Source organism: Balaenoptera borealis, assembly GCF_965194805.1.
Source record: "Balaenoptera borealis genome assembly, chromosome: 16".
Taxonomy (NCBI): Eukaryota; Metazoa; Chordata; class Mammalia; order Artiodactyla; family Balaenopteridae; genus Balaenoptera; species Balaenoptera borealis.
Genome location: NC_138872.1, coordinates 29,543,057 through 29,562,077, shown reverse-complemented (window position 1 = coordinate 29,562,077; position 19,021 = coordinate 29,543,057). Strand labels below are relative to the sequence as shown.

Genomic DNA, 19,021 nt, shown 5'->3' with positions numbered 1-19,021 from the left:
CAACCTTTCACTTCGCGGACCGCGCCCTTACCTGGCCTGCGCCCTTCCACTTCCGGGCAGCGCGTTTCCCCCCTAAGGCCCCCAGCTGGGGATGGTCCGCTCCGGGCCAGGGCTGCTTCGGGTACCTAGCCGCGCGAGAGACCGTGGCTCGGGTCGGGCGTGCGACAGAAGCTGCTACTGCACGGGTGACGGCAGCGGTGCTCTCGGGGGACAACTGGGCGTCAGGACTCCCGCGGCTCTCCACGTGTTCGCGCCAGCTGAGCCCTTTACGTAACCTTTTTATATAAGCCGCACGTCCCGCCCGCACTCGGGCCAGCGGGGGTTCCTGGTGGCCCATCCCCCGGGAGGGCAGCCGAGTACGGCGCCGCCGGGGTCCTGCCAAGGTCCGCCGACCAGCAGCAGCCGGGCTCACCCACGCGGGGCCGGGGCCCAATCACAGGCGAGAACACCCAACCAACAAAAAACAGGCGCCAAATTCCCGCGATCGGGCTGCGGCCTCCGGTCTCCGCAGCCGCCTGAGCACCGCAACCTCCTCTCTTCCTCGCCTGCGCTGCGTGAAGAGGAGCTGCATCCAGTAGGCCCTAATAAATACTGATTGGTTGATTGGATTGGTCGGTTTAATTGATTCATAGGTTTTGCCTGGGAACCGCCCGCGCTGGGATGGAATCCACGCCCCGTCTCCTATTAAGCCCCTTGATCCTGGGCAAAACATTGCCCCACTTGGAGCCTCAGTTTCCCCTTCTGAAAAATGGGTAGACTCGGCCTTGCCTCCCAGGGTTGATAGCCCCCAAATAAAAAAAATATATAAATATATATTATATAAAATATTAATATATAAATATTAACATAAATATTTAGATTTTGATATAAATCTAAAGTGGCTAATTGGGTGCAGGGCTGAGAGTGCTGAATGTAAGCTCCATTTAGACGTGAATTTTTAAATATTTTGTTTACTGCTTTGTACCTCAGTGCCGAGTAGGTGCTCCATATTTATAAACTGAATCTACAGATATTGAGTGCCTGTAATGTACTAGGCACCGTTTTTGTTCTAAATTGTTGGGGAAAGAGCGGTGAACAAGACAGTATCTACCTTAGTTGAGGTTCTGTGCCTCGTCAAATCGTATGGGTGACTGTGAAGATAACACTTTCTTGTGTCTCTTGTTCTCATCTGTAATATGGGAAGAACCGTAGTTGAAGGATTCACTGAGGTTAGACAGTTAAAGCACTTAGAATAGGACAGGGCCTTGCACACATTAAATGTTAGATATTATTAAATAAATACAAAAGATCATTTTTGACAATGTAACTGTAATAGAGGAAAAGGATGCGCTAAAGAGTGCCTGGAGGTTGGGGACAGGCCACTTTTGTTAGTGTGGTCACTAAAAACTTAACTTTTTTTGGATAAAATTTCAAATTTACATATAAATTACAAGAATAGTAAAGAATCTCATATTTTTAACCATAATAATAATTTGTTATATTTTACTACATTTGCATTATCATATTCTCTTGTGTATTTGTTTGTGTATGTATTATATATAATATGTATTTGTACTTTCTTTTCCCCCAAAACCACTTTAGAGTAAATTTCAGACATCATTCCCCTTTAATCCCTAAATATTTCTGTGTGTTCTTCCTAAGAACATGGATATTCTCTTGCACAATCTCAGTACAATTATCAAAATCAAGAATTTTGACAATAATACAGTTCTTTAATATGTCTTCCATATTTAAATTTTGCTAATTGTCCCAATAATATAGCTATTCCCTACGATCCAATCAGGATTACTTTGCATTTAGTTGTCATGCCTCCGGAGTTTCCTTTACTCTAGAAAGGCAGTTAATTACTCAGCTTTTCTTTGTCTTTTATGACCTTAACATTTTTGAAGAGTATTGGTGAGTTATTTTGTAGATGTCCCTAAGTTTAGGTTTGTCTGATATTTTCTCATGATTAGAATTAGGTTATGCATTTTTGGTAGGAATGGCACTGAAAGGAGTTGTGTCCTCAGTGTACCACATCAGGAGGCACATGGCATTTTTTTATTCCAATGCTGATGATGTTCACTTTGATCATTTGGTTAAGGTGGTGTCTGCCAAGGTACTCCACTGAAAAGTTACAATTTTTCCGTTTGTAATTATTAAGTGTCTTGTGGGAAGATATATTTGAGACTATCCTGTTCTTCATCAGACTCTCACCCACTGTTTTTAGCATTCATTTATGGTTCTTGCCTGAGTCAATTACTCCCATGGTTACAAAATGCTGATTGGAAGGCCTCTGTATTAGTTTGCTAGGGCTGCCATAACAAAATACCACTGACTGGATGGCTTAACAGGAATTTATTTTCTCACAGTTGTGGATGCTAGAAGTCCAAGATCAAAGTGTTGGCAGGTTTGGTTTCTCCTGAGACCTCTGTTCTTAGTTTGCAGATGGCTGCCTTCTGGCTGTGTCCTCATAAGACATTTTCTCTGTGGGGATATCTTTTCCTCTTCTTATAAGGACACAGTCGTATTGGATTAGGGCCTACCCTAACTGGCTCATTTAACTTAATCACCCCTTTAAAGACTTTATCCCCAAATGTATTAATGATACATTCTAAGGTACTGGGGGTTGTGAATTCCACATATGATTTTGGCAAGGGTGGGGAGGGGGGAATTAAGTCTATACCAGTCTATAACAATTAAATCTATAACAGTGACACGAGCTGAGACCTCAAGCCAGCCATGCTAAAACTAGTGGAAAGGCATTTCAGGCAGAGGGAGTAAGTACAGAAGCTGTGAGGAACATGATTGATGTCAAATTTAAGCCAATGGGTGAGAATGTGAAATGGTACAACCACTTTGGAAAAAAAAGGTTCGGCAGTTTCTTGTAAAGTTAAACATATATCTACCCTATAGCCCAGTAATTGCATGCCTAGGTATTTACCCAAGATAAATGAAAACTTGTGTTCACTAATACACTTGCATAAGAATGTTTATAGTGGTTTTTTCTATAAGTCTCAAACTGGAAAACACTCCAGTGTTCATCAATAAATGAAGGGATAACCAAATTGTGGTATTTTTGTACCAAGAAATGCTGTTCAGTGGGGGAAAAAAAAAAAAAAGGAATGAAGTATTGATACAACATGGATGAATCAAAATAATTATGCTAAGTGAAAGAAGTCAAGAACAAAAGGGTATATACTCGATTATTCTATATACAATTCTTGAAAATGCAAACTAATTTATGGTGACAGAAAGCAGATTAGTAGTTGGGGTGGGGAAGAGGGGATGGAATACGAAGGGACTTGAGAAACTTTTTGAGGGGATGGATATGTTCGTTATCTTGAAATTACCTTGTGATACTTTCAAGGGGGGAATGTGTTCAAAATACTTCAAATTGTACACTGTACACTTTAAATAAGTGCAGTTTTTGTACGTCAGTTTTACAGCTTTACCTCAATAAAGTTGTAAAAAAAAATGGGGAAAAAGAGTACATGCTATTTGATTCCATTAATGTAAGGTCAAGCTACACTGATCTATGGTGGCAGAAATCTTATCAGTGGTCATCTTTGGGTGGGAATTACTGCTAAGGGGCAGTAATGCATACCAACTAGAAGAACATTCCATGTCAGGGGGAAGAGCAGGTGCAAAGGCCCTGAGATGTAGCACCCAAAGAGGCCAGTGTGACTGGAGCGCAGGGAATAGGGAAGAGTAGTGGGAAGCAGAATGGTGATGCTTCCTTCCCATCCCCGCTACTTCAGGGGGTGAGAACACCCAGGGGCAGCTGGCCCTGTGGTGGCGGGGAGGGGTTCTCTGGGAAAGCAGTAGGCTCTGGGCTGGGAAGGAAAGGTTGGGTGAGTGGAAGAGTGTGGAAGGGATGGAAGCTGGGAGAAGGCTGAGACTGCTCCAGTGGGCTGCGTCAGAGGGTAGTGGGAATGAGGAGGGGGCTTGGGAGTTGAGGGTTGGGGGCTGGAGGTGGCACAGGGCCATGGCAGAGAATCGTCTGAAATGGCGGTTGTAGCAGGGGAGCTGAGGATGGGAAGGGGTTAAGGGGAGAGAAGTTGATATGGGGTATGGGAGGGGCTGTGGATGTTCTGAAGGACAGAAGCTTGAGGTGGGTGCCTCAGTGGAGGGTGTACTCTTGAGTGGGGGACGCTGGGGAGGACTGTGGGGAGGCTATGCCATTGGCTTGAACTCCCCTCGCATGATGGAACTGGATTTCAGAGGCTCCAGGAGGGCTGTCTCCAAGAAAAACTGGAGCCTGTCATGCTTCCTAACAGCCCGAAGCTCACAACAATTACAGGGAGATACGGTTGACCCCATTTTATGAATGGGAAGATTGAACCTTGGAAGCTGTCACATTACAAGCAAGTGGAGTAGCTGAAATCTGATCCCCAGCAGCCTTGGGTTTTGGTGCCCAAACTCTTAACTTTGACACAAACCGGGGTTCTCCAGCTGAAGTGCACCTCAGCGTCACCTAGATTGCTGGATCCCACCCCAGAGCGGCTAACCAGTAAGTCCTGGGTAGGGCTTGATTATTTTCATGTCTCACTAGGTCCCAGGTGATGCTGATGCTAATGTTGTTGGTCCGGGAAGCACACTTTGAGAACCACTGCATTACACTAAACTGCCCCTGGACTGAGCACAAAGCTGAGGCAATTATAGAGGATTGGAGTTCTGGCAAAGAGTTTGAGGATGGATTGGAGCTACTCACAGAAAACTAAGCAAGTAAGCCAAGGTGATTATTAAAGCCAAGAAAACAAAGACAATTTATAAGAAGAACATTGTAATCATCATAAACTACAACACTCAGCTGGAAATAATATTACATTGTCATTATAATGTAAGAACAGTACCTTGATTTAACCAGAAATTATGATATAATTATTTTTGGAAAATTGGAGAGGGAAGGTATGTGTGTGTGTGTGTGTGTGTGTGTGTGTGTGTGTGAGAGAGAGAGAGAGAGAGAGAAACTAAATTTTTATTCTCCATAGCTGTAAGTTAATAGAAAAGGTCTAAAATTTTAAAATCTTGAAGTGACACCATAGTCAGGTATAAAGAAGTAAACATAGAAAGAGTTATTGCTTCATGGGATGGGACTTAGTGGTGAGAAAGGGGATTTTTGTTATAAGCCTTGTAATAGTATCTAACTCGTAGTAGTAATTAACTCTTAAACATTATGTATATTTATTACTTGGATTGAAATTGAAATTAAAAATAAGAGTGGGTGTGGGCTTTGGCCACCACTGAAACAGCCTGTCAGCTTGGTGGCGCTGTTCAGCTTCTGGCCATGAGGTGCTCCTCTTGTCCTTGAATCACCTAGAAGCATCTGGAGGGCTACAAGTAGTACGTACCGAAATCACACCCTGGGGACACCACACTAGAGACAGTGCACCCAGTGATACTCAACAGAGAGGGCCTCTTGTTTATTTAACAAGGGTCTGAGTCACAGAAAACAAAGATGGAAGCAGATACAGCCACCCTGTTTCCCAAACTTAATGGATTGTTCTCATTTCACATGTTCTTCCCATCAGCCACTTCAGGGCTCCGAAATTCCAACCTTTCCTCCTCTCCCTTCTGGGAATGTCATAGAAATTCTTTGTCAGGCTATCATCTGAGTATTTGCTGCAGAAAATTGGTTGCTAAGTTCTTAGGAGTTGTTTATGGTTTTTAGAAAGATAAAGGAATACAATGAGCTAGCAGGGCAAAGTCCTTGATTCTATAACTACTGGGACATTCAAAATAAACTATTGGGGAATCTGGTTGAAATGTACACAACCATAAGGCACCAAAGTACACTCATTGATCAAAGTATGAAGCATACAGCCTTTTAGGAAGGCAATTTGAAAATTTATTGTCTATTAATATATTTAAAAATCCATACACTTTGAACCAGCAATCTCATTTCTAGGATTTATCCTATAGAAATACTTACCCATTAGTGGAACAATATATGTGCTGCAAGAATTTTTATTGTGGTCATTTGTAATAATAAAATATTAGAAATACTCAAGTGCCAGAGACGGGATTAGTTACATACTGCCACATATTTGAATATAATGTAGCCATCAAAAAGAAGGAGTTAGCTCTGTATATGCTACAGAACAAGTAATCACAACATATTGTATATGTTGTGAACAAGTATTCACAACATATTGTTATATAAAAAGCAAATGTAAACTAGGATCTATAGTATAAGCTCAAATTTTGTTTAAATATGTATAAATAGTTGCTAGCCTTCATTGAGTTGTTTCTCTGTATTGGGAGCTGTCCTAAGTGCTCTGTACATATTAATTTATTTATTCCAATACACTGTAGGGTAAGTTTCATTATTATCTCCATTTTCCATAGAAACTGAGGCACAGAGAGGTTATGTGACTTTTTCAAGGCCATAGCACTAAGAAGTGATGGAGCTTGGTTTCAAACCAAGGCATACCTGATTCCAAAGCTCATGGTACTTACATGTTACATGTACTTACATGTTAGTTTCTACATACATAAAGGAAACATTTGGATAAATAATACTCTAGATGCGAAGAAGAATTCTCTCTAGGTGATTCAACACTTCTGTATTATTTGAACCTTTTATGTACATATTTTTGGTATTAGTTTTTAAGTACTTTTTTGTAGATATGAAAAAACAATAAAATTCAGTTTAAAAAGAATGTGCAATAATGTAGACTGCATCTCATCATTCATTTGCTCAGTGAGTACTGATTAAGTTCCTACTGTTTGCTGGATTAGGGACTGAAATGAATGAAACCCAGTTCCTGTGATGGAGGAACATAGAGTCTTGTGAGGACCAGAAAGAAGCAGCCAGTGCTCAGTCTTTTCTGGCTCTATTGCACTGTGACTTTCCTTTAGATTTTGGTTGGCCAGAGAGAAATGAGGCTGCACCATAGGTATCAACACTCAAAATTTCCTCTTTCAACTAATGGAACCAGGTGCTATGCAGGGCCTGAACATTATACACTGTCTTTCTTCCTCTATAGAACTTACTATTGGTTCAACCAACATTTAGTGGGCATTAGGCCCTGTGTGTGAGTTGGGGATCCAGAGATGAATAAGACAAGTTCTCTGCTGGTAAAATCTGGTGTTGTGAGGAAAACTGCTATGTTTCTAAATAGTTATAGTTTTCCATTGGTGAAAATAATGATTCCAACAAACATTTAAGAAGTACTTACTAGGCACTGATTCATACACTTCTTACATATACTAATTTACTGAATTCTTAACCCTCTGAGATACTATTGATATTATTATCTCTGTATTACAGATGAGGAAACTGAGGCACAGAGAGTTTAGGCAACTTGCCCAAGATCACACAGGTAGGATGTGGATGATCAGGAAATTCCAATCCAGGTAAATGCTTAGAACAGCACAACCAAACAGCCCAGCTTGTGGGAGAGCAATCATGATAAAAATAGTATTAACAACTGTAACAGTACCTGTCACAAACCACACAGAGCTTTGTGGGTTTTAAGTGTTTGTACATACATGTCTCAATGTTAGGTGATCCCCAATATAAAGTGATCCTCCCATATTTCACAATGAGAAGGTTGCAAAAAGGAAATATTTGGGGGGCCATCTTGAATATGTAAATTCTTAAGGCTGTAGATGAAATAATCAAACGTCTATGTATAATATTTAATTTATTATTTTAGGTATGCACATGCTTTCAAGATTATTAATATATTATTTAAATAATGTTATTTAAATATATTATATATTAATAACTAATATATTAATTTAGAAATATTGGGTTTTTTTCCTAATCTGACACTTTACAAAACAGCTTTATTTCATCTTGTCCTGTGAATCTTTTTTTTTAATTAATTAATTAATTTATTTATTTATTTATTTATGGCTGAGTTGGGTCTTCGTTTCTGTGCAATGGCTTTCTCCAGTTGCGGCAAGTGGGGGCCACTCTTCATCGCGGTGCGCGGGCCTCTCACTATCGCGGCCTCTCTTGTTGCAGAGCACAGGCTCCAGACGCGCAGGCTCAGTAGTTGTGGCTCACGGGCCCAGTTGCTCCGCGGCACGTGGGATCTTCCCAGACCAGGACTCGAACCCGTGTCCCCTGCATTGGCAGGCAGATTCTCAACCACTGCGCCACCAGGGAAGCCCCTTGTCCTGTGAATCTTTGATCTCATATCTTTATTATCACTAGGGATAGTTTCTGAATCACCCAACGCACTTTCTAGATCACATACATTTCACTCCTAATTTGTTTGTGATCCAGGACTTTCTGAGCCTTTATATAATGCTGTCATTGAAATATTTTATCCTTAAAGTCCCAGTTCACTCAATCTTAGGACAGTATTGTTTTTCTGTTTGCCCTATTGGTTTATATTTGTGATCACAACATCCTAACATTTAATGGATTACTTTTAAAGTCCTCTTTATAAGGCTTGCATCTTTACAAGGGGTATGAGATCAGCCCCTAGTATAATGACTACATCTGTGTCAAAAACTGTTTTTTTTTTTTTAAACCCCTTCCTTCAGGTGACTTCTATAAATTGGTCTTTTGCAAACAATACTTTGTTGTTGAAAGTTATTGAGAGAGTCTAGGGAATATGAAAGACTGTGAGGCTTCGTAAGAACTTAAATATTAGGCAACTCCCAATTTCTTCTGAGGGATAATTTTTGGGGAAAACCATCCTGCCTTATATCCAGGTGTAGACGACACATTAACCTTATCTGTTAAACTTGGCAAACTTGCCTGTACAAATCTGTATAGTGGGCACTATCCTCACTTAACACATGAGTAACTTGAAACTCAGAGGTGAGGTGACTTGCCCGAGGCACCTCACAAGTGGCAGAACTGGAACACAACTTGAACCCGAGTCTGTCTGATCCTCTTACCCAACCTCTCCCATTAAAGCACCGGGCAAGTTTCTAAACCACTTTCCTAATTTAGATTGCTGGCCCTGATAAGAATGTGGGGCTGTGTTGACAGAATACTAACACTGATTAATTTATTGTTCTTTTATTGCCTTATGCTTGTATAGCTGTGTGCAGTATTTCATAAAGAGAATGGCAAAGCAATTTGCAAATATAAAACCCAGATGCTTAATTTTAATTTCTGGGTTTCTGTTTCAAATTTATTGTAAAACAAGGCAAGTTGTTTATACCGTAAATAAATGCCCCAGTGTCTATAAAGATCCCTGGAAGCTGCTCTTAGGTCCTGAAGTGGCATATTTGCTTACATTTGTTTTGTTCTTGAAAAACAACCCCTTCAGGTATGAGGTGGGAAGAGTCAATGGTACCTTGTTTGGGGGGTGCAAGTTCCCCTACAAGGCTGTGCTGGAGCTGCTTCCTCTAGGCTCCTGAGAGCTGTTCGTGCACATCTGTCCCCAGCTCTGCTCAGTGACATCACAGCAGCAGCTGGAAATCAGCCAGGTAGGGAGTATTTACACCATGGAAACTGGCAAACCTTACAAATCAAGGTTCCTTCCATTCCCCCTCGGCCCCTCCCCCAAATAATTTAACCTCCTTGTACCTTGTGAATAGCAAAAGTACTTCCCTTCTAGGTTTTCTGAAGATTTAGTGAGATAAAGCATGTAAAGCACATGGCACTGCTTCTATGTTTACTTATTTAGATAAGTAATGCATATGCCGGGTTGAAAAAAAATCAAACAAAATGTTTACAGTGAAAAGTAAGTTTCCTTCTCAACCTGGACTTCCATTCCAATTCCTATCCTGAAAGGCAGACTGTTTCTCAGAATCTTTTCAAAGATGTGCTCTGCATATATAACTATGTATACATGTATACAAATGTGTATATATATATTTAATAGGTATATTTGTTTTTCGTTTTTAATTAATTAATTAATTAATTTTGGCTGTGCTGGCTCTTAGTTGTGGCGTGCGGGACCTTTAGTTGGGGCACGCATGTGGGATCTAGTTCCCTGACCAGGGATCGAACCCGGGCCCCCTGCATTGGGAGTGTGGAGTAGTCTTACCCACTGGACCACCAGGGAAGTCCCACAAATGTGTATATATATAAATATATATTTATTTATTTATATATATATACACACACGCATTTTAATTTTGGCTGCGTTGGGTCTTTGTTGCTGTGTGTGGGCTTTCTCTAGTGGCGGTGAGCGGGGCGACTCTTCGTTGCGGTGCATGGGTTTATTGAGGTGGCTTCTCTTGTTGCAGAGCATGGGCTCTAGGCACATGGGCTTCAGTAGTTGTGGCACACGGGCTCAGTAGTTGTGGCTCGTGGGCTCTAGAGCGCAGGCTCAGTAGTTGTGGCACACGGGCTTAGTTGCTCTGCGGCATGTGGGATCTTCCCGGACCAGAGCTCGAACCCGTGTCCCCTGCATTGGCAGGCGGATTCTTAACCACTGTGCCACCAGGGAAGTCCTATATATTTTTTTAAATGGCAGCATTTTACAACAGTGTTCTGCCCCTTGACATGTGCACACACACACGCACACACACAAGACATATACTTCTCTATCTCTATCTATCTATGATTATTATAAACTGGCTTACATAGATCTAACTTGTTATTTTTAAGGGCTGCCCATTACTCCATTTTTGGATGCACCATGGTTTATTTAACCAGCCCTCTGTGGGTGACATTCAGGTTTTTCCCCATCCCTTGCCAGCACAATGGGCATTGAATAATCTGTCTTTTGCACACAAACACGAGTGTATCTGTAGACTCAATTCCTGGAAATGGAACCATTGGGTCAAAGCGTACAGGCATTTAGAGTTCTGATTTGATTGTCACATTGCCTTTCAGGAGTTGTACCAATTTTCTCTCCAACCCATTGTGTAGGTGAGTCCATGAATCCCCACAGCCTTGGGACATGGTCCGACTTCTCAATCTGTGCCATCTGGCACCCTGGATAGGTAAATGGTCCTCATTATTATCACTGATGGAAAAACTCAGGTGTGGGAGTGGCCCTTGGGCACTGGAGTTCCGTGAACTCTGCTTTGCAGGCTCTTTATCATCCCCGTTTTTCTTGAGTGAAATTTCTCAGGAACATTAAGGATCAAGAGGGTGAGAAGCTCTAGTGCTCTGGGAAGCTCTAGTACAGCTTGTTCCCTGTCGTTGTAACAGAATCAGCTTTTTGAAATACAGGCCTTGTCATCTTGCTCTCCTCTCTAAAACTTTCTGTGGCTCCACATTTATCAAAGTTCTTGGACTAGCAGTGCCAGCATCCCCTCGAACTGGTTAGGAATGTACATTTTCAGGCTCCTCTGCAGACCTAGTAAATCAGACACTCTGCAGGCGGGGCTAAGCTTCAACAAGCCCTCGGGTGAGGCTGTTGTGCGCTCAGGTTTGAAACCACTGCCTTACCGAATGAAGTGGCCCCTTTCCACCATGTGGCTCCAACCCACCTTTCCTACTATATTTCCTTCTCTGTCCCACAACTTCTAAACACACCTAGCTACTGGCTTCTCAAACCTCCCTCCACTTTCTCACCTCTGGGCTTGGAACAGAAACCTCTAGTTGTCCCCCAATTTCTTATAGAGCAATAGAAGCTCGCATTTTATTCTTTTTTTTTTTTTTCTTTTTGGCTGTGCCATGCGGCATGTGGGATCTTAGTTCCCTGACCAGGGATCAAACCCATGCCCCCTGCAGTGGAAGCGTGGAGTCTTAACCACTGGACCACCAGGGAAGTCCCAAAGCTCACATTTCCCAGCCTCCCTTGAAACTATGTTCTGGCAAATGGTTTGTAAAGTGTGCAACTTCCGAATTGTACCCTCCGAAGGAAGGAGCATGCCCAGCCTTCTGCTTGCCTACTTCCACTGGCTGGAAGGCAGATGTGATGGTTCTGAACCACGAAAACAGGTGAGGGCTGAGCCTCAGGTATGGTGGAGCATCAGGAGGGATGGGTCTGGGACCCTGACACTGTGGGGTAACCACAGAAGCCAGAAGACCACGTAGCCTAGACTGTGATAACAGAAAAAGATAAACTTCCATTTTATTTAGCTCATTGTTACCTGAGGTTTGCATGATCGCAATTGACTATCTTCCCTAATACGATGCCTTCAGGTGTTCTGTTCCTTCACTTGCCTGGCAACAATCTTCTCTTTCCTTTCAAGAGACGCTTTTAGGGAGTCCGTATTATTTTAATAAGAATACTGACATTATTTGCCTCTTTTACTCTCAATTTTCCACGTGTGTACAGTGGAATTTTCCATAAGCTGCATGACATGTGATATCACAACATATTAATGTAGAATCAGATATGAGAATCCAATTGTCTATGAAGTCAGACATTAAAGAGATTTGTAAATTTGTAAAACATGGTTATTCTTCTATTTTTTGAAAATATACTTATTTTTCATAGGAATGTTTTGTTTATATTAACACATTTTTTATTTATGTTTATTATTGTCTTAAAGATAAGTCAGTAAATAAACACTGTTAAAATGTCTCCACTCTAATTTCGAATATAGTAAATACCAGTTGATATAGCCTACGTAAATGAAAATCTCTTTGTGGCCCTCAGTTCTTTATTTAAACTTTTCATTTTGAGATCACTGTAGGTTCACGTGCAATTATAAGAAATGATATGGAGAGATCTGTGTACCCTTCACCCAGTCTCCCCCGGTGGTAACATCGTGCATAACTTTAGTACAATATCACAAAGAGGAAATTGGCAGTGATACAATCCACCCATCTTATCCAGATATCACCAGTTTTACATGTATGTGTGTGTGTGTTTAATTCTGTGCATCTCTATCGCACGTGTAGATTTGCGTGACCGCTACCAGAGTCAAGATACAGAACAGTAGTCCCCTTGCAAGGATCCCTCGTGCTGCCTTCCTGTAGCCACAGCCACCTCCTTCCCTCTCCCCTCCCTCACCCCTATTCTCCCGCTCTATAATTTTGTCAGTTGAAGAATATTATATAAATGGAATAATTCACCATGTAACCTTTTGAGGTTGGCCCTCTCACTCAGCATAGTCCCCTCGCCATCCATCCATGTTGTTGCATGTATCACTAGTGTGTTCCCTGTGTTCCAGGCATGGATGCACCACCGTTTGTTTAATTGTTCTCCTGTGGAAGGACATTAGGATTGTTTCTGATTTCTGGCTATTATGAATAAAGGTGTTATGAACATTCATGGACAGGTTTTTGTATGAATGTAAGTTTTCACTTCTCTGGGATAAATGCCCCAAAGTACAATTGCTGGGTAGTATGGTAAGCACATGCTTAATTTTGTAAGAAGTCACTGTACCTTTTCCAGAGTGGCTGAACCATTTTACATTCCTACCAGCACTTTATGAGTTTCTGGTTTCTCTGCATCCTCACCAGCATTTGGTGTTATCAGTATTTATTCTTTTACCCATTCCGATAGTTGTGTAGTGATACCTCATTGTGATTTTAATTTGCATTTCCTGATGGTAATAATGTTGAAAATATTTTCATATGCTTGTTTGCCAGCTGTATATCCTTTTCAGTGCAATGTCTGTTCATGTCTTTTGCCCATTTTCTGATTGGATTTATTTGTTTTCACTCTTGAGTTTTGAGAGTTCTTTATGTATTCTAGATACCAGGCCGTTGTCAGTTATGTGGTCTGCAAACATTTTCTCCCAGTGTTTTTGTCCTCTTCACAGGCTCTTTCTCAGAACAAAAGGTTTTCATTTTAAAATGATCCAATTTATCTTTTTTTTTTTTTTTTCCTTTACGGATCATGCTTTTGGTATTAAGTCTAAGAATGCTTCACCTAGCCCTAGGTCCTAAAGATTTTCTCCTATTTTTTTTTCTCTATAAGTTTTGTAGTGTAACATTTTACATCCAATCTTTAATCCATTTTGATTAATTTTTTTGTTAAGCTGTGAGGTTTAGGTCAAGGTTCGTTTGCCTTTGAATGTCAATAATTTCTAATGGATCCTGGGACCAAAGATTTGAGAACTATAATAGGTGTATGAGGTACTCCAAGACAGGTATGTGCAAAGTGCTATGGAAAGGTTAACTTTGAGCAAGGTAGTTCTGGAAGACTTCCCAGAAGAGATGACGTTTGAGTTCTGCTTTGGAGAATGGATAGGATTTTACCAAGCAGAGAAGTCTTGTTGCTTTCCTCTGTCTTCCATAGCCAGAGATATTCTCAGTGATGGGGTGATTTTTAAAAGAGGGAAGTATGGAAAATAAAGAGAAGGACCTAAGAAATCAGGCAGACCTTGATTGAAATCCTCCTTAACTAGCTAAGTTACCTTCCCTAAGCCTCAGTTTTCTTATCTGTAAAATGGGGGAATAATTCTTTCTTTTCAAGGAAACTGAGGATTAAATGAGATGTATGTAAACTGGCAAACAAGGTACCTGACACATGATCATCAGTCCATGAATTACCTCCTCCCACCCTTTCATGATTCCGTTTACCTTTTCTCCATGTGATGGAGTTAGATCCTTTCTTTGATGTTCAGCCTATGCTTAATTTCATTCTTTCCCCCCCATATTGCTCTAGATGAGTGATTCTCAAATTTTAACTATATGTCAACCGTCACAAAACTGATACTCAACATTTAGTTACCGAGAGCCTTTTAAAACACAGATTGCAGAATTTCTGATTTAGTAGGTCTAGGGTAGGACCTGAGAATTTGCATTTCTAACAAATTTCCAAGTGATGCTGATGCTGCTGGTCTGAAGACCACACTTTGAGAACCACAGCTTTAGATATTCCCTTTAATTGTCTCAATAAACTGTATAGAAGGAACCAAAATATCCACATTCTATATGTAAATAGATTTTCAAGGAAATGCTTGTTGTGTTTGTTTTTCAAAATTCACAGAAAAGGGGCTTCCCTGGTGGCGCAGTGGTTGAGAGTCTGCCTGCTAATGCAGGGGACACGGGTTCGCGCCCTGGTCTGGGAAGATCCCACATGCCGCGGAGCAACTAGGCCCGTGAGCCACAACTGCTGAGCCTGCGCGTCTGGAGCCTGTGCTCCGCAACAAGAGAGGCCACGATAGCGAGAGGCCCCCCGCACCGCGATGAAGAGTGGCCCCTGCTTGCTGCGACTAGAGAAAGCCCTCACACAGAAACGAAGACCCAACATAGCAATCAATCAATCAATCGATCAATCAATAAATCTTAAAAAAAAAAAAAAGCACCAATGCCTGATCCCTGGGCCTTTCCCCCTTTAAAAAAAAAAAAAAAAAAATTCTCAGAAAACTCAATGGGGAGACTTCTGGTTTTAAAATGGCTGACTTTTGTTTTGTTTTTAATTTCAGCAAAAAAACACATAACATTAAATTTAGCATCTTCACCGTTCTTAAGTGTGCAGTTCAGTACTATTAATCATATTCAAGGGAGGCTGAGTCTTGTTTCTATCCTGTTCTCTTCTTATAAAAGCCACACCAGACACAAGGAGAACATGCAAACACCCTCTCTATCTTTGATGAAACCAGGAGACAGTTCCAACCCTGAGACAATAAATGGAGACAGGAACTGGGTTGGGGAGTGGCAAGTGATTTGGCAAAATGGAGGAGGGTCAAACCATCCAGCCTAAGGAGCGGCATATATCAAGGAAGAGCCCCTTCACCCCGGAATCCCGGAAGGCTCAGGAGCGGGGAGAACCAGGTAGTGCAGGAGGTGGAGATGAAGCAGGAGAATTGACCCAAAGTCTCTGTCGTGGGGTATCTTGACCCCTTGCTGTCAGGCACTCACCCCTCAGAGGATACCTGGGATCGAAACTCTAGAGAAATTGAACCCGAGTGGTCCCAGGTTTAGTGGCCACAGTATAGGGAAAAGGTGGGGGCATGGTGGGGGCTGGACTAGACTTAGGGGTTGACTAAAAAGCTGCCCCCTGAATGATGACACCCCCAGTCTGTTCCCAGCTGAGCTCCAGAATATTTACACCTAGCTGATTAAGCAACAAGCCCTGCGCACCCCACCCCCCTGCAGCAAGCAGGGGATTTGAGCTTCACTTTAAAATAAAGATCATTAGTCACTAGAGGTAAGTTTCCAGTCTGAGCAAGAGAGACCAAAGAAAATATTGCCTGAGAGGCAGTGCTTTGCTGTGACTGCCACTTTGACATTCTCTTGGCCTGTTCAGGCATCTGTGAATGAAGGATTGACTTATGTAAAGGGTCTTAACTGGGATCCCTGGACAGCGGGTGTCAGTGTGTGCATATGGGCTCAAGTCTGGGGTAGAACCCACCAGATCCCCTGGGGATCTGAGATGCACTAAGAAGTGATGAGCCACTTATTGATTGGATTTCTAAGCTCTCTCACGGCGCTCATTCCTTGAGTATATTTTGCCCTCTCACACCTCGGGAACTCTGCCCACACAGGTACTTTGACTGGATCAACTTTTCCTTTATAGTGGAGTTAATTCCTACTCTTCCTTCTAGACTCATCAGAAACATTGGGTTTTCTAGGAAGTCTTCCCTGACCCCAACCTCCCATGTGGGTTGGGTGATCCCTTGGTGCTTCCTCAGACCTCTGTACAACTTCCTCATCTCCTTTAGAGGGATGTGTCTGCTGCCTCTGGATGCAAAAGCCCCTCTTCTCCCAACAGCCTAGCTGGAGAGCTGAGTAATAATATCCCGGCAGCACCTGCTTGCCCAGTCCCAGGATAAAGCACTTGTTAATTGGGCTGAGAGCTGGACTGGATGAGTGCTCAGGAGTAGATCAACTGAGGTCTTTGAGTTACACTTTAAAGCTCAGCAGAAGGCAGAGTGAGCTGGCTGGAAAAAGAAACAGGGGAAGATAGGGCAATTATTAAAACTCTTTTTGCCTCTGTCCTTAGGTTACCTACTAAGGCTCGGCTTACTGAGGCTGTTTTGAATACTGTGAACATGAACTTAAACTTGGTAAAGGGAAATCAAGGTCAAGGCAACACCTCCACCCTCTGATTCAGCACCAGATGCTAGCATCTGTCAGGAGAAGGGTGTGAAGTGTCTGAGTCGGTCCAGTCCTAAACCACATGATATGTGGAATAGACATTTTATTTTTATTTGGGGGCCACCCTGCATCTGAACCCTTTCGCTATATTTGGAGAATTTCTCATGTTTTGAGTCTTCATGGAAGGCAGAGACCACTTCATTTCTGTTACAGAGGTTTTAATCTCTACATTTCTTTTTCATTATTTCTTAGGATTTCCATCTCTCTGCTTACATTGCCCATCTGTTCTTGCATGTGGTCTACTTTTTCCATTAGAGCCCTTAGCATATTGATCAAAGTTATTTTATATTCCCAGTCTGGCCATTCCAGCATCCCTGCTCTTTCTGAGTCTGGTTCTGACATTTTGTCTGTCTCATCAAACTGTGTTTTTGCCTTTTAGTATGCCTTGTAATTTTTTTGTTGAAAGTCAGGCTGGATAAAAGGAACTCTGGTAAACAGGTTTTTAGTGAAGTGGTGGTAACGTGGTAAGAGTGGAAGCATTCTATAGTCCTACAATTATGTCTCAGTCTTCTAGTGAGCCCGTGTCTCTGGGCTGTGAGCTTCATAAGCACGTCTCAGTTTTTCCCTCCCTCCCTTAGATGGGGCAGAATGTGTAGAGAGGGCTGGAGTTGGGTATTTCCCTTCCCCCAGGTCAAGTAGGCTCTGATAAAACCCCAATAGGTTAGGCTCTGGTAAAATACTTTCTCTTGAAGGCTGGTCTTCTGTTAAGAAGAACAGAATGCTCTGGCATATTTTAAAATACAGTATATTTCCTCTCCCCCTGCCAGAATCAGGAAGGGATTTCTATCCCATATTCACTGAAATTCCAATATTCACTGTGAGAGCCTGGTTGAGTTCCCAGCAGTGAAACTCATAAAGTGTGGGGGCTCCTCCCCTAGAGTTTGTATCTCTCAGTCTTATGCATGCTGAGCTTCCAGCAATCTGTCAATTATGGTTCAGGTTTTCCTACCCTGGCACTGGTTCTGTGGAGGTTTCTGCTCTAGTAAGTTTGACTCTCTGTATCTACCTGTCTCTCCAACTTTGGGGGCTGAAATTTGCCCTGCGACCTCATTTCTCTTACAGACCTAAGAGTTGTTGATTTTTCAGCTTTTTACTTCCTGTTAGGACAGAGTGACAGCTTCTGAGTTCCTTACATGCTGGACTGGAAACTGGAAGTCAGTGATTTTTTTTTTTTTCATTGTGGTAAAATATTACATAACATAGAATTTATCATTTGAACCATCCTTAAGTGTCCAATTCAGAGGCATTAAGTACATTCACATTGTTGTGCAACCATTACCACCATCCATCTTCAGAACTTTCTCATCATCCCAAACTGAAACTCTGTTTTCACTAAGCAATAGCTCCCCATTATGTAAGCGCTAACTTTTATATTATTCTTGATGCTGTAGTGAATTACTATGTGTTATTACTATGTAGTGTAGAGCTATGTAGTGATGCTGTTGTTATTACTATGTAGTGAACAACAGCAGTTGTTCTATTAGGATGTTAGGCATCATTCTGAAGAACATTTGGGGTGGGGCATCATAACATACTTTATGAAGGGAGCTGATGGGATCAACATGTGTGTTTTAGGAAGAAAGGGTCAGTGATTGGGAAAAATTGGGGACTGAGTGTGATGTTGACACTCCTTCAAGTCAGAGCTGAGCAAGCTGCCCTGAAAGTCTGTCCTAAATGGGAACATTTATCAGTGTAAATGTCCTGGGTCCACATTAACTTCATTTCACCAGTTTTGTTTTATTGTTTCATCTGCCCAGGAATGGAACCTTGAAACTACAGAGAGATGAGTGGGAAGATTCCATGTGCTAATCTCATTTCTAAATGTAATTGGCACCTGAACTATGAAGCTCTCTGCTTCCAAACGCAATGTTAACAGAGCCATCCATCCTCCTTCCCATCTAGTGGGCCAGCATGCCACTGTAATGCACGTTCATTGCTCCAGCAATGGAGACATAGTGGAGTTGGTACAACCTTTCTGGAAGGCAATTTGGCAATATGGATCAAAAAATTTTAATTTGTGGAAACTTCAGCCCAGCCATTTCATATCAAGGGTTTAATTTATCTCAAAGAAGTAACTGGACAAATGTGTAAGGATGCTTGAACAAAGATGTTCAATGCAGTTTTGTTTATAATTGTGAAAAATTGGAAACATTCTAAATGTCCAAT

General features: G+C 41.8%; 2 protein-coding genes across 5 annotated transcripts in view; one reads left to right on the top strand and one right to left on the bottom strand.

Moving 5' to 3' along the window:
• Positions 1-601, bottom strand: part of STK35 (serine/threonine kinase 35) — a 45,349-nt gene extending 44,748 nt beyond the window's left edge. For both annotated transcript variants that reach the window (XR_014235939.1, XM_082361445.1), the window contains exon 1: positions 32-601. Coding sequence is in view for 1 of the 2 variants with exons in the window: in XM_082361445.1 (XP_082217571.1) it covers positions 32-337 (306 nt within the window). In the remaining variant the exon portion in view is untranslated. The remainder of the gene's footprint in view (positions 1-31) is intronic.
• The window catches only part of PDYN (prodynorphin), a 106,170-nt gene that overhangs the window by 13,916 nt on the left and 73,233 nt on the right, over positions 1-19,021 (top strand). For 2 of the 3 annotated variants that reach the window (XR_014235943.1, XM_082361479.1), the window contains exon 1: positions 785-7,341. The exons of the other annotated variant lie outside the window; for it this stretch is intronic. The gene's annotated coding sequence lies outside the window, so the exon portion shown is untranslated. Of the gene's footprint in view, positions 1-784; positions 7,342-19,021 lie in introns of those variants that run through there. 3 annotated transcript variants of the gene reach the window in all.